Source organism: Peromyscus leucopus, chromosome 8b (genome assembly GCF_004664715.2).
Source record: "Peromyscus leucopus breed LL Stock chromosome 8b, UCI_PerLeu_2.1, whole genome shotgun sequence".
In the NCBI taxonomy this organism is placed as follows: domain Eukaryota; kingdom Metazoa; phylum Chordata; class Mammalia; order Rodentia; family Cricetidae; genus Peromyscus; species Peromyscus leucopus.
In genome coordinates this window covers 100,473,680-100,487,792 of record NC_051086.1, presented here as the reverse complement: position 1 = coordinate 100,487,792, position 14,113 = coordinate 100,473,680, and the positions used below count along the sequence as shown (strand labels likewise).

The window sequence follows — 14,113 nt, the reverse complement described above, 5'->3', positions numbered from 1 at the left end:
TCCTTTGGGTGGAACTGACTTCATGCATGCTAGACCACCCTCTACCGACTGTACTCCCAGCCCAGGGCCCTCAGTCAGATGGTTCCCCGCTGTTGGCTGCCGGCCTTTCCAGCTTTGTAGCCTGTGGAAAGAGAGACTGAGGAGACCTTTCCACATAGCAGCTTTAAAGAACTGGCTTAACGCTTTTTCAAATGTACTGCTGTACAGTTTAGACAACTTATCTCACAGTAGTGTGTGTCGTTGCCATGCATAATTAACTTCAAGTAGAGAAACTGTCCTTTCCTCTCGAGCATTCCGAAATCTTACCCATGTGTGACTAATACCGTGTTAGCTACCAGAGACACCTTTTCCCCAGACAGTCTTCCGTCCCAGGGTCTGATTGGAGTGCCTGCCCTGCCTTCCTCCCTGTGTTTGAGAACACTGTATTGTTCTTATGCTAGCCCGGTGGCCCAGATACAAACCTCCCTCGCTCTGAAGGGGGCCGCTGCCAGGCTCCTCCTCCTCCAGCAGTCTCTGGTCATTGCAGCACAGACAGCTCTCCTGAAAGCAGGAAACGGGCTGCTCCCTGCCCTAGGTGGCAGCCCTAGGTCAGAGTTACTGCCTGGGGACTTGGATCCTAGCCTTTTGGGGAGGAAAGCTCTAGGGATTAAACCAGGGTCTAAGTACACTAACATGAATGCTACCCTGAGTGTCACCCCAGCCTGGGGCTCCCCCACATTGAAATCCAGGGCCTCCCAGATGAGTTCTAGGTTTAAGTGTGTGGGATTAACAGTGGTTTGTTTTTGTCTGTTTGAGCAAACCCAAGGCAAACTGTTTACCACTGTTCACCCCCATTCCCGTTGCTGGCGTTTTAAAAGTTGGAAGAGTTATCAGTGAGAAAGGCATCTCACAAGTGCAGTTTGGTTTGATTTGGTTGATGTGGTTTGGGTTTCTAAGGTAAGATCTCCCTGTCTGGCCTAAACTGGTCTTGAACTTGAATGCTGCCTCAGCCTCCTATGTGCTTGGGTTACAGATGTGCACCATCACAGCTCATTCCATGAATCAGTTTCAATTTTTTTCTAATTTAAAAATGATTGCAAATTCATGGGGAGTTACAAAAGTAGCACCAAGAGTCGCCCAGCCCTTTCCCTGTTCTGCCAGCAGCCAATCATTTGGGATTTCCATGTTGATGTCTCCAAGGACAACTCTGGGTTTTAGACTCAGTCCGTGTCTCATTGGACATTAAGCTCGCCAACCAGAGACAGGACTAGGCTGCAAAACCCTCGTCCTGACTCACCACCGTCATTTTGATGCAAACGTGGCATTGGGCCACCCACCTTCATGGCTTATGAAGTGGGGCTTTCACTGTGTCCGGATGGTTAGCTGAAGGCGCAGCCACTTGCCTTCATGGTGAGCTTCAAGGTCCTGGTGAGCTCTTGCTGAGCGTATCAGCCTAGTCTCCTCCCCAGTTTAGAGGGAACAAGCTGGAACAAGCCGAGAGGTTGAAAGACTGGAAGGCTGTCCAGGCTCATCTCTAAGATAATGAAATGGCATCATAACGGAGTGCAGACCCTGTTACGCACAGAGCTGTGATTTGCAGTGTAATTGTCCTCGCTAGAGATGGCTTGTCTTGAATTGCTGCAACTGTTGGGAGGGAGAGCACTGTCCGTCTCTGTGTTAATCCGCACTGGCAGATCTGAGCTGGATGTCTGCCATGATGAAATTGGTCATGGGAAGACTGTGGTCTGTCCTAGATGTTTTCTGAACACACAGAAAGGACCCCAGTCTAGACACTTCACCAAAATTACATTCAGGAAAACCTCAGCCCGGATTAATTTTATTTCTGTCCCACCCAAGGACGCCTTGTTCCCCCTTCAAGTCTCCTTTTGAGAATTTTCATTTCCTTTCATTTAATTGCAAGGCTGGAGTTTTGCCTTTACACATTGTTTTGTGCTACATGGGTCTGGGTCTCCGCAGCCCGTCCTGCCGCACACTCTGCCAGCTTAAGAAAGATGGACATTGTTGCCAATCATAAAGTGATACAGAAAAGGGCAGTGCTCCCGTCCATGATGAAATGCACGTGATTGATTAATACTCACAGTTTTTTTTTTTTCTCCTTCCCTGCTCTATCTGTTCACATTATTGATTCTCACACACCCGATGATGCTTCCCTCCAATGCCCGTCCTTGGTATTTCTTCGAAGCTCTGTACACCGAGGGCGACCTGAGCCTTTGGACCTTCACTTGGGCATGTTCCTGCCCACCTTGCTTCACCAGGCCACCGCAGAGCAACAGGAGCGTTTCTTCATGCCGGCCTGGAATTTGGAGATCACAGGCACTTATGCCCAGACAGAGATGGGTCATGGTACAGTGTATTTAGTCTACCTTCTGGGTGGGCGGGCCCTGCCAACCGGACCTATATAGAGCACGGCAGGATGCTGCTGGCTGTTCTGGGAGCCTCTGCAGAGTCCGGCTCCCAGCGGAGGCTTGGGCAGTGTAAATGAAGTTAGTTTATCACTGTGGTTGTTGGTTCTGACTGTAGGAATGACCAGTCAGGCCTACTTACCATGCAGTCTGTGGAATCTGTGCGTGTAGACTCTGACCCCATCTGTTGGTTACTTTCTGATGATCACCTAGAGGGACACGTTAATATGTGAGTGCCCTTGGACTTCCTGTAATCCGAACTATTCAGTATGTATGTCTTAGAGTTACCTGTACTTGACGTAGTGCATCAGAACAGTTCGGAAGGTGGTTTGACCAGAGGTTAGAAGTTAAGCCGTCCTGCCGAGGCCACTGACATCAATCTCTGCTTGCCACACGCTTGCCACCTCACCCATCTTTCTGAACCAGGTGGGGTTGGAGGGGGTCGTTTTTCTCATGTTCTCTGAATTGGCTCTGTTTGCCATTTGTGTATGCCTGTGTCCCATTCCATCCGGTGTCCGTCCCCGGACCTCCCCCCACTCTGAAGACTCAGAAAAAATGTGTATTTTGTACAGCCTCCTGTACAATAAATAATGCTGAGCAGTATTTTATAGGCTCCTCACGGATACAGAGTGGCGTACAGTTGAGGCCAGCTGTCACGTGAGAACACTTTGTCTAATGTGTCACCAAAGGCTTCTTTGGCAGAGGAGTTTACTCAGTGCCTGGTTTCTTGACTTCTGCTTTGAAGGCTGTTGCTTACAAACTGTCTATTTCTGTTGCTTGGCTTGGAAATTTCTAGATGTTTCAAAGTGCTCAGTGAAGGCAGGTGTTCCCAAGTAGTTTGTTTTAAAAAAAAGTCCTCAGCATTTGTTTCAGTGTAATGCTATTAGAACGACACCCACAGTTTTCTGTAATGCTTCTCAAAGAATTGCAGTGTGCACACCTAGGATTCAGAGTGGAAGTGTCCATCCAGCTCCAGCAACACGAGACTGAACACAAGCTTCCTCACTCTCATGAGCTGTGAGCACTGAGGTGGAGCCGGGCCCTGGAAAGCCAGCCTGAACCCAGGCATTGCTGGACTCGGGGAGAATTCTAGGAAGTCACCTTTTTCATAATGAATAAATGTTTTCAAGTTCTTAGTTTCCATTTTAGTGATCATTCTGAAATAAGTTCTAATGTACGGAAGGTCAGCTGAGTCTGTTTCTGTCACATGTTTCTTATTGTCCCCAGAAGTACAGAAGTAAATAGTTCACTAGACTGGCAGTTGTCCTTTTCAAATTTAGAAATAACTTGCACTTGCCAGGCTGGCAGTGTGGCTCAGTGGTAAAGGTACATGGTGGCAAGCCTGGTGACCCAAGATCAATTCCCAGGACCCACCTGGCAGAGAAAACTAACTCACACAGGTGTGTGCTGTGGCTGGTGTGCGCCAGCTCATGCTCAATGCACACAGAGTAAATGTAATTTTAAAATGTGATGCCTCTGTCACAAAGAACACGAGCTGCCTTTACATTTTCTTTTCATTGATTTCAGTAACTCTGGCACACCCACTGAGCCCCATTCAGAAGTGGAATGCTCACTGCACTTCTGCTTGCGGCCTAGTGGGGAACTAACTGGCCAGTGGAATGCTAACAGTGGAATGGAGTGTGCCCGCCCCGCCCCGCCCCGCTCCTCTACAGACACATCGCTGGCTCGTGGCTCCTCTGAGGCCTGAACTTTCAGGCCTCAGCAGAGAATCTTGACTGTCTGTTTTGTTGCTCTTTCCCCTCTGTGCTGTGTCTGAGGTCATGTGATCTCTTTCCTTAGGAACTCATCTTCGAGGCCTGGAGACCACTGCCACATACGACCCCAAAACCCAAGAGTTCATTCTCAACAGTCCCACTGTGACTTCTATTAAGTGGTGGCCTGGGGGACGTAAGTTGATTAAAAAAACAAACAGAAAACATCTGTTGTTTTGTTGTTGAACATTTTGAGGACTTAGGAGGTTATATTTAGAACGTCAACCTTATATTTGAATATAATTGTGAAATAAAAAAAAATAGTTAAAGTCTTAAATATCATAAGATGTTACTTCTACTTATATCTTGTAAAAGCACAACAGTAATGGCTGTCTTAGAATACTTGGTTTAATTTTTCATCTAAATATCCCCACGTACCGTAGCTTCCATAGTGCTCCTTTAAAATAAAATTCCTAGCCAAGTGTGCAGTCCACCCTTTGACCTCAGAGTCGAGGCAGGTAGAGCCCCATGAGTTCAAAGCCATACTGGTCTACAGAGGGAGTTCCAGGCCAGTCAGAGCTGCACAGTGAGAGTCTGTCTCACAAAATCAAATAGATTTCCCTATTTTTTTTCATTCTGGTTTTTCACGACAGGGTTTCTCATTTATTTAACAGCCCTGGATTTCGCTCTGTAGACCAGGCTGGCTTCGAACTCACAGAGATCTGCCTGCCTCCGCCTCCCAAGTTCTGGGGTTAAAGGCACGAGCCACCACACCCAGTATAACTTACCTATTTCTTATTTCTGTCAAAAATTTGAGTTACTTTCAGATTTTTATTTATTTGGCTTTGATATAAAATTTATATTTAGTATCTCCTTTCACTGAGTTAGAATGTCTATTTCAGGTATAACTAGTTGATTATTTACATTCTCTCTTTGTTTATTTTTGTTTTGGGGAGCAAGATCTTGCTGTGTAATCCAGGCTGGTCTCAGAGTCTCTAAGTATCTCAGAATAGCCTCTGCATTTTTTTTTTTTTTTTTAAGAGAAGTTTTCTCTCTGTAGTCCTGGCCAGCCTAGAACTCACAGAAATCTACCTGCCTCTGAAGTGTTGGAATTCCTAGAGTGAGCTACCACTTCTGACTAGAACTTTGTTGTGTGATGGAAATAGAGACAGTTTCTTAAAGAGAATAAAGGCAGCCGGGCGGTGGTGGCGCATGCCTTTAGTCCCAGCACTCAAGAGGCAGAGCCAGGCAGATCTCTGTGAGTTCAAGGCCAGTCTGGTCTACAGAGCGAGATTCAGGACAGGCACCAAAACTACACAGAGAAACCCTGTCTCGAAAAAAATAAATAAATAAATAAAAAGAGAGAGAGAGAATAAAGGCATTCCTGAGAATAGAAGTGAGGTAAAGAGCTGGGACAGGCCCCAGAATAGAGAGCTGGCTCAGCAGGGAAAGGCACATTTGGTACAAGCCTCCAACCTGAGTTTGATCCCCATAAACCACATGGTGGAAGGAAAGAACTGAGTCCTTCAAGTTGTCCTGACTTCCACGTGCACTGTGGCACACGTGTGTCACCTCCTCATGCTCGTGTGCACACACAAACACAATAATAAATGTTTAAAAAATTGAAGATATACCTTTTTGTTTAATGTAGGATTTATTTGCCAAAAAATAAAATAAGAACAAAGCTTTAAGCTTTGTCCAGAAATTTTGTGTGATGTTGTCACGGGAAAGGACTCGCTTTCACATACTTTTGTGTTTCAAACATTTAGAAATTTGAGACAGGGCCAGTGAGAGGGTTCAGGAGGTGAAGGTACTTGTGCCAACCCTAATGACCTGAGTTCAATCCCCAGAACCCGTATGATGGAAGGAGAAAACAGTTCCCACAAGTTTTCTTCTGACCTCCACATGTGTGCCATATTGCAAGCATGAGCTACTTCCCCCCAAATATAATATAATCAGTAAAAACACAAAAATACACCCAAGTGTGGTGGTACACGCTTGTAATCCCAGCACTCAGGACACACAGGTAGGAGGGTCAGGGGTTCAGGAGACTACCTTAAAAAAGAAAGGAAAAGAAAAATTCAGAAGCAGGAGCAGCACACTAACTTCTCCTCTGTTCTCCATGTTGCAGTTGGGAAGACTTCCAATCATGCAATAGTTCTTGCTCAGCTCATCACTCAAGGGGAGTGCTATGGATTACATGCCTTTGTTGTCCCTATCCGTGAAATCGGAACCCACAAGCCCTTGCCAGGTAAGGATTGTTCATCTGATGTCAAGGTAAAAATTAAAATTGCATGGGGCTGGAGAGATGACTTAGCAGTTACGAACACCGGCTGATCTTCTAGAGGACCAGGGTTTAGTTCCAGTACTCATATGGTGGCCCACAGCCAGCTGTAACTCCAGTTCCAGGGGATCCAACACCCTAGTTTAGCCTCCTGGGGCACCCAGCACACATGTGGTGCATGGATATAAATGCACAGAAAATACCCACACACATAAAAATAAAATAATTAAATAAACTGCAAAAAGTATAAGGCACAATTAAACAACATAGGAAGGCAAGGATTCAAAAGCATAAATATCTCACGTGTTTCCTGTTGTCTTCGGTAGGTATTACTGTTGGGGATATTGGCCCCAAATTTGGTTATGAAGAGATGGATAATGGCTACCTGAAGATGGACAATTACCGTATTCCTAGAGAGAACATGCTGATGAAATACGCCCAGGTATTTTTTGTTTGTTTGGGGTTTTTTGTTTTGGTTTTTTGAGACATGATTTCTCTGTGTAGTTTTGGTGCCTGTCCTGGATCTCGCTCTATAGATTAGGCTGGCCTTGAACTCACAGAGATCCGCCTGCCTCTGCCCCCTGAGTGCTGGGATTAAAGTGTGTGCCACCACCGCCCAGCTCCCCCAGGTATATTTATTTATTTTGTTTGGTTTTAGGTTTGTTATCGTCAAGTTTTGACTATATATCCCAGACCAGCAAAGCTAGGGTTCAAAGCAATCCTCCTGCCCCCAGCCTCTAAATGTTAGTTGTAGAAGGTGACATTCTCTTCCTTCTGAACTTCTTTCATTCTTGACAGTGACTTAGAAGCAGTTGAGGAGGGTGTGAAAAGTATCACCTTGTTAGTGACTTGTGGTTCTCAAGCCATTCAGCAACTTGGAGTCACCTGGAAGGCCAGTTGGAACTTAGATTGTGAGCCAAATATGGTGTGCACTAGAGGCAGAGGAAGTGAGTTCAAGGTCAGGCTGAGCTGCATAGCAAGCCCATGTCTTTTTTGTTAGGTTTTGTTTCAAGACAGGTTTTCTCTGTGTAGCCCTCACTGTCCTGGAACTCACTCTAGTCCAGTCCGGCCTCAAACTCTGGTTCAGAAGGTCAGAGGCGGGGCCGAAATGGAGTGTTTCAGACCAGTTGCCAGGTCCCCTGCTGCTCCAGGAGACACACTTGGAGAATCAGTCCATGGTTTCTTGGCCTCACAGAAAGACACTTCAGGCCTGTTTTGTTTTTTCAGGTGAAGCCTGATGGCACATATGTGAAGCCCTTGAATAACAAGCTGACGTATGGGACCATGGTGTTCGTCAGGTCCTTCCTCGTGGGAGATGCAGCTCGGTGTCTGTCCAAGGCATGCACCATTGCCATACGATACAGCGCTGTGAGGCACCAGTCTGAAATCAAGCCAGGGTAAGGGTAGGGTCTGAGATGGGCTGGTGCTGATGACTTTGACCCTGTTCTTGAGAGGCTAGATCAGAATAGCCACTTCATCCGCCTTTCCACCCTGGCACCAGCTCCGTGTGCTAGGTGTTAACCCAGCGCTTACACGTGCTAGGCCTCCCAGAGGCACACCACCTAGCCAGCAAGAATGATGTCAAGATGTCAAGGAATCAAGGCAGTGCAGTAGAATGGTTAGGAGTATTGCTGGATGTGGAGGCTGAGTACTCAGGAGGTGGATCTCTATGTTCAAGGTCTCTATGTTCAAGGTCAGCCTGGTCTACAGAATGAGTTCCAGGACAGTCAGGGCTGTGTAGAGAGACTCTATCTCAAAGAACCAGGAGGGAAAAAGAAAAGAATATGACCTTATGGAGCCAAAGAATTGCCATTTTGAGCTGTGTGAGCTCAGACAGATTTCCCAATCTCTCCGTTGCCCATTTGTAAAGTGACAGGAGTGACAGCTTCTTGTTCAGGCAGGACCGGTACAAGGATGAATTCAGCTGCTGTGTCAGGGAACTTGGACTGAAACCTGGGATAATACAAGTCAGCATTTACTAATTTTTTTCTTTTTCCTGTTACTTAGTGAACCAGAACCACAGATTTTGGATTTTCAAACCCAGCAGTATAAACTCTTCCCACTGCTGGCCACTGCCTACGCCTTCCACTTTGTAGGAAGGTACATGAAGGAGACCTACCTTCGAATTAATGAGAGCATTGGCCAAGGGGACCTGAGCGAGCTGCCCGAGGTACGCACATACTTTTCTCATTCCTCCCTGGATACCCGTAGTTTCCTTAGATACCCTCAGGTTTCATGTTTACCTCCTGGCAGACATCCAGCAGAAACTGCATGCTGGAATTTCCTGAAAGGAATTACAGAACCTTGGAACTTTTTAAAATTAAAAACGGACCATATGTGAAGCTGGAATTTTTATTAATAGAATTTAAAGAAAGGGGTGACTGGCCGGGTACAACCGTTGAGAAAGGTGTGAGAGCGTTGCTAATTCAGATTGCAGATGACCGCCTCCTCAGTGGGCATGCGCACAACTGGTTCTGACAGTGACGGCCGACGCACTTCAGGAGGATGTGTCTTTCTGTTAGAAGGTGGGTTCTAAGCCAGGGTTCTCATGGCCTGTGCTTGTCCCCTAGCTTCATGCCCTCACTGCTGGGCTTAAGGCTTTTACTACATGGACGGCCAATGCTGGTATTGAAGAATGTCGGATGGCTTGTGGTGGGCATGGCTATTCTCACAGCAGCGGAATTCCAAATATTTACGTCACTTTTACCCCAGCCTGCACCTTCGAGGGAGAGAACACTGTCATGATGCTACAGACGGCCAGGTGAGAAGCAGTCTTTACAGACTTCGCCATGAAAGGCAGGGATGGTTTGCTTCCATCATGACTCACTTCCTATTCGTGGTCTGCCTTAGTTAGGGTGCTGTTGCTGTGATGAAACACCATGACCAGGACAACTTGGGGAGGAAAGGGCTTTTTAAGACATAATCTTTCCCCCTTTTTTTGGTTTATCCCCAAGATCTCAGACTAATAAATACCACAAATATAAGACATATTACAACTTGAAAGTCCCACAGTCTGTACCATTTCATGCACTTTAAAAGTTTAGTCTCTGGCCGGATGGCAGTGGCACACGCCTTTAATCCCAGCACTTGGGAGGCAGAGCCAGGCGGATCTCTGTGAGTTTGAGGTCAGCCTGGTCTGTAGACCGAGATCCAGGACAGGCACCAAAACTGCACAAAGAAACCCTGTCTCGGAAAAAAAAATTCAGTCTCTGTAAAAATCTAAAATCTCTTAAAATCTTAACTTTAAAAAATTCAGTCTTTCAACTGTGGACTCCTATAAAATAAAAAATAAATTAAATACTTTCTTACTTTAAGAGAGAAGAACCAGGACACAGTCATAATCTGAACAAAGCAAAACCAAACTCCCAACAGATAAATAATTTAATGTCCACTATCTGGGATTCACTCATGATCATCTGGACTCCTCTAAAGGGCTTGGGTCATTTCTCCAGCTCCGCCCTCTGCCGCACACACAGCTTGTCTCCTAGGCTCCGACTGGCTCCACTCCATGCTGGTGGTGCTCCCGGGGGTCCTCCACTGCTGGTGGTGCTCCCGGTGGTCCTCCACTGCTGGTGTTGTTCTCGGTGGTCAACCCATGGTACTGGCATTTCCAAAACTGCAACTGGGCTGCACCTTCACCAGGAACCTCTCCTGTGCTCTCTTAGGGACTCCAGCCCTGTCACATAGCACAAGCCTCAGCTGCTCTGCATGACCCCTTCATGCCTTCAAAACCAGTACCACCTGCGTAACTCTTACACTACCAAGTTCAGCTGCGAGCATGAGGTACAACCTTGGCCACCTCTGGATCACAGCTTCTGTGTGGTGGCCCTGAGGAAACACTTCCCAGAAAACTTTACCTCAGGCCTCTTAATCACAGCTGATTCTTCAGCCCTGCAGACCAGCATCCATTGTCCCAGCAAAGCAAAGGTTTAACTTTAGTGGTTCTGGTCTCTTGGTAATCACAGCTGATCCTTCAGCTCCAGCTGACCGGAATCACAGATTCTTCACACAAAAGGCCTGGTAGGATCTTGGCTTCCTCTGAAACCTCCCAGGCCAGGCCTCCATCATCTGCACTGCTCTCAGCATTCCTTCCAAACTCTAGAGACCGGTCTGCTCAGCTCCCAATAGCCAATGGCTTTTCTAGTCCCCAGTCCCACTGTCCTCCCACGGTCCTCCCCAAAGAACATGGTCAGGTCTGTCACAGCAGTACCCCACTATCCTGGTGCCAACTTCTTTCCTAGGTTCCCTCCTCTCGGATGACTCTAGCCTGTATCAAGTTGACATAAAGTTAGCCAGCACCTGGTCAGACTGTGACGTCATTTCATAGCGTTACTAAAAGCATGTGTTCTGGTGATTTCTAGGTTCTTGATGAAAATCTATGACCAGGTGCACTCGGGGAAGCTGGTGGGTGGCATGGTGTCCTACTTGAATGACCTGCCCAGTCAGCGGATCCAGCCGCAGCAGGTGGCGGTCTGGCCAACTGTGGTGGACATCAACAGCCTGGACAGCTTGACTGAAGCCTACAAGCTTCGTGCAGCCAGGTGAGCCCCCTCAGGGTAAGAGGCTGAGTAGAGGAGTGGGAACCATGACGGTTTCCTCAGCTCTCGACTCTTCCTTCTTGCTTAACAGATTAATAGAAATTGCTGCAAAAAACCTAAAGACTCATATGAGTCACAGGAAGAGCAAGGAAGTAGCATGGAACCTGACTTCTGTTGACCTTGTTCGGGCGAGTGAGGTCAGTGGTGGCCTCCCCTCACTGCTCTGCTGCCCTTCCTTGGTGCCCGGGTCACTGGTAGCCATTTTGAGACAGATGTTCGCTAACCCAGGCTGATCTGGAACTCAGCAAGTAGCTAAAACTGACCTCAAAGTCATGGCAGTCCTCCTGCTTCAGCCTCCCAAACGCTGGAACTAGACACAGGCCACCACACCCACCTTTTCAAGGGTCCCACACCCTGCTATTGTCTTCCTCCAGGCTCATTGCCACTACATGGTGGTTAAGATCTTTTCAGACAAACTCCCCAAGATCCAAGACAAAGCCGTCCAGGCTGTCCTGAGGAATCTGTGTTTCCTGTATTCTCTCTATGGGATCAGCCAGAAAGGAGGAGATTTTCTTGAGGTCAGTACTTTTGAAGCAGAAGCCTTTCTTGTGCTTGTTTGTCTGACTTAAACAGTTGTCTGTTTTAAAGTTATATGTGTATGAAGGTCTAGTCCAGACATAGTTTTAGTCATTTGTTTCATTTTTTCCCTCAGGGGAACATCATCACAGGGGCTCAGATGTCACAAGTAAACAGCCGGATACTGGAATTGCTCACACTAATCCGCCCCAATGCTGTTGCTCTGGTGGATGCCTTTGACTTTAAGGATATGACACTCGGCTCTGTTCTTGGCCGCTATGACGGGAACGTGTACGAGAACTTGTTTGAGTGGGCCAAGAAGTCCCCGCTGAACAAAACGGAGGTAAAACAAGCAACAACAGTCTGTCGGCCTCTGAGGTTCTCACTGAATGCTGGGCAAGGGCCCTGTCACTGAGTGGCGCTCCGAGCCCACTGACTTTTGTCATATAAGTATGGGGCAGGAAGGGCTCAGCTGTTAGGAGTACTTGACGCTCCTACAAAGGACCTGGATTTGGTTCCTACCACCTATGTTGAGTGACTCACATAATGACTTCAGCTCCAGGGGATCCAGCACCCTTTCTGACTTCCATGGGCACCTGAACACATAGGAACATACTAACATACGGACACACACATAAATAAATAGTATAATATATACATTTAATTTTTTTTTTTTTAACTAAAGGCCAGGCATAGTGGGGCACATCTTTAATCCTAGCACTGGGGAGGCAGAGAGGCAAGCAGATAGATCTCTATGAGTTCGAGGTCAGCTTGGGCTATATAATGAGCCCCTGGCTTAAAAAACAAGACAAAACAAACATCAAATAATTATCTTTGTGTCTGTATAAGGTCCACTACTTTCTCAGTTCCAAGTGGTGGTGGTGTTTAGAGAAAAATGCTGACTTCCGGGACAGGTCCTCACTGGCCTCCTCTGCTCTCACGCAGGTCCACGAGTCCTACTACAAGCACTTGAAACCCTTGTTGTCCAAGCTCTGAGCGTCCCTGGGACACGCCCATCTGCTTCAGGCAGCAGCCGGACATCTCTCCTCCTCACTTCACTGATCCTCGGGAAATCTTCATCACATTTGTGTAGCTCTAGAGCAGATGATGAGTTGGCCTTTTTCCTCTCTATAAGTAAAGAAAAATGAGCAGATGAAATGAGAAATTCAGTATGTTTTAAGTAACACGGAGACTTGGAGGTACTCAGAGGCTTCACGGCTGTACTGCTGCTAATCGCAGTAGGCCATGACTTTGAGGAATTAACAGAGTTTAACTACTAAATTCTTAGTGTCACATTTTTCCTGCTAATCACTGGATATATGTTTTTTAAAGCAAAGGTGTTTTATAAGGTGGGATTTTCCAGACTTTCCAGCCTACATGATCTACACTGAGGACAGATTGGGAGCCAGGAACCCTGACAGATGTGGGTGTGCGGCTGGTGCCTGCCTGCCTGCTCTGCTGGTGTTGCCCCTGTCAACTTTGATGTTCACAGAGCCGACGAGACCCCTCAGCACACATCCACCTGGGAGCCATAAGCCTGAGTTGGGAGTGACCATCCATCCCAGGCTCTACCTTTCCTGGTAGTCGAATGTCATAGCACCTGTGGTCCCCACTTTCTGACATAGGAACCATGGTTATCTTCCCTTATTTGACCGTTGCCTGGACTTCAGTCATGGTGGCTGACATCTTCCGTTTCTTGCTTGCCTCCTCCTGAAAGAGGTACTAAAGACAGTAACTGTCCTTCCTTGTAGATTAAGTGTAGGAGAGCCCTCAGCTGTGGTACTGCTGTATTTTGGTGACTTTATTAAGTAAATTTCCTGGGACAATCCAGATTTGAAAGATTGTGTCATCGTGTCGTAAGCTGTTAAAGTGCTTGGTGGTCAAGTATCTGGCCTATAAATCACTCAGGTCACTTTTTACACCCCGCAACAGCAGAAAACCTTTTGCCACAGCCACGTGCTGTGGTTTCTAGTTCAGAAGATGTAATCATTGATTCGGGCTGGAGGACGATTAGAGGTCGCAGCTAGTTTCTTGCTGATGAGTACCTGGCTTCGTGGTAAGCCGCTAGTAGCCTTACCTGGGTGGTCAATTGACCCCTTCAGTTGCAGTCCAGTCTTTACAATCACTGTGCTTAAAGGTGAAAGAAATACACCTTTTGTGGTGTGTGTGTGTGTGTGTGCATTCTTTGTGTGTTGATTTTTTGTTTGTTTTGTTTTGAGATAGGGCCCAGACTGACCTTGAACTCTTGATCCTCAGTCTCCCGAGTGCTGTGATTACAGATGTATGCCACCATGCCTGGCTAATAAGGACTCTGTTCATAAAATCACAGTAGAGAAAACATTTTAACCTGTTAACTCTGTATCCATGGCATTTGCATCATGAAAAAATTCAGAACATTATACTATTGAGAACACAGTATAATGGAGTGGAAATAATGTCCCAGGGGAGTTGATAACATTAGATTGTTGACACAAGCCTTAACCTTTCTGCTGGAACAACTGATAATTGCTTAAGATTGAAGATTAGCACTATATCACTTCATTTGGGTTTCTATTGACATTAGTTCATATTCTGGAAAATAAATAAATTTAAATGACTGAA

The 14,113-nt window shown here is 46.6% G+C and overlaps 1 protein-coding gene across 3 annotated transcripts in view; it reads left to right on the top strand.

Moving 5' to 3' along the window:
- Acox1 (acyl-CoA oxidase 1) overlaps positions 1-14,113 on the top strand; it is a 26,406-nt gene extending 12,293 nt beyond the window's left edge. For 2 of the 3 annotated variants that reach the window (XM_028889734.2, XM_037201337.1), the window contains 12 exons: positions 2,183-2,343; positions 4,203-4,310; positions 6,246-6,365; positions 6,725-6,840; positions 7,626-7,795; positions 8,406-8,568; positions 8,969-9,159; positions 10,760-10,939; positions 11,028-11,133; positions 11,371-11,514; positions 11,649-11,855; positions 12,458-14,113. In XM_028889734.2, coding sequence (XP_028745567.1) covers positions 2,183-2,343; positions 4,203-4,310; positions 6,246-6,365; positions 6,725-6,840; positions 7,626-7,795; positions 8,406-8,568; positions 8,969-9,159; positions 10,760-10,939; positions 11,028-11,133; positions 11,371-11,514; positions 11,649-11,855; positions 12,458-12,508 — 1,717 coding nt within the window. In that variant the 3' untranslated portion in view covers positions 12,509-14,113. The remainder of the gene's footprint in view (positions 1-2,182; positions 2,344-4,202; positions 4,311-6,245; positions 6,366-6,724; positions 6,841-7,625; positions 7,796-8,405; positions 8,569-8,968; positions 9,160-10,759; positions 10,940-11,027; positions 11,134-11,370; positions 11,515-11,648; positions 11,856-12,457) is intronic. The other variant, XM_028889735.2, reaches the window with a different exon arrangement.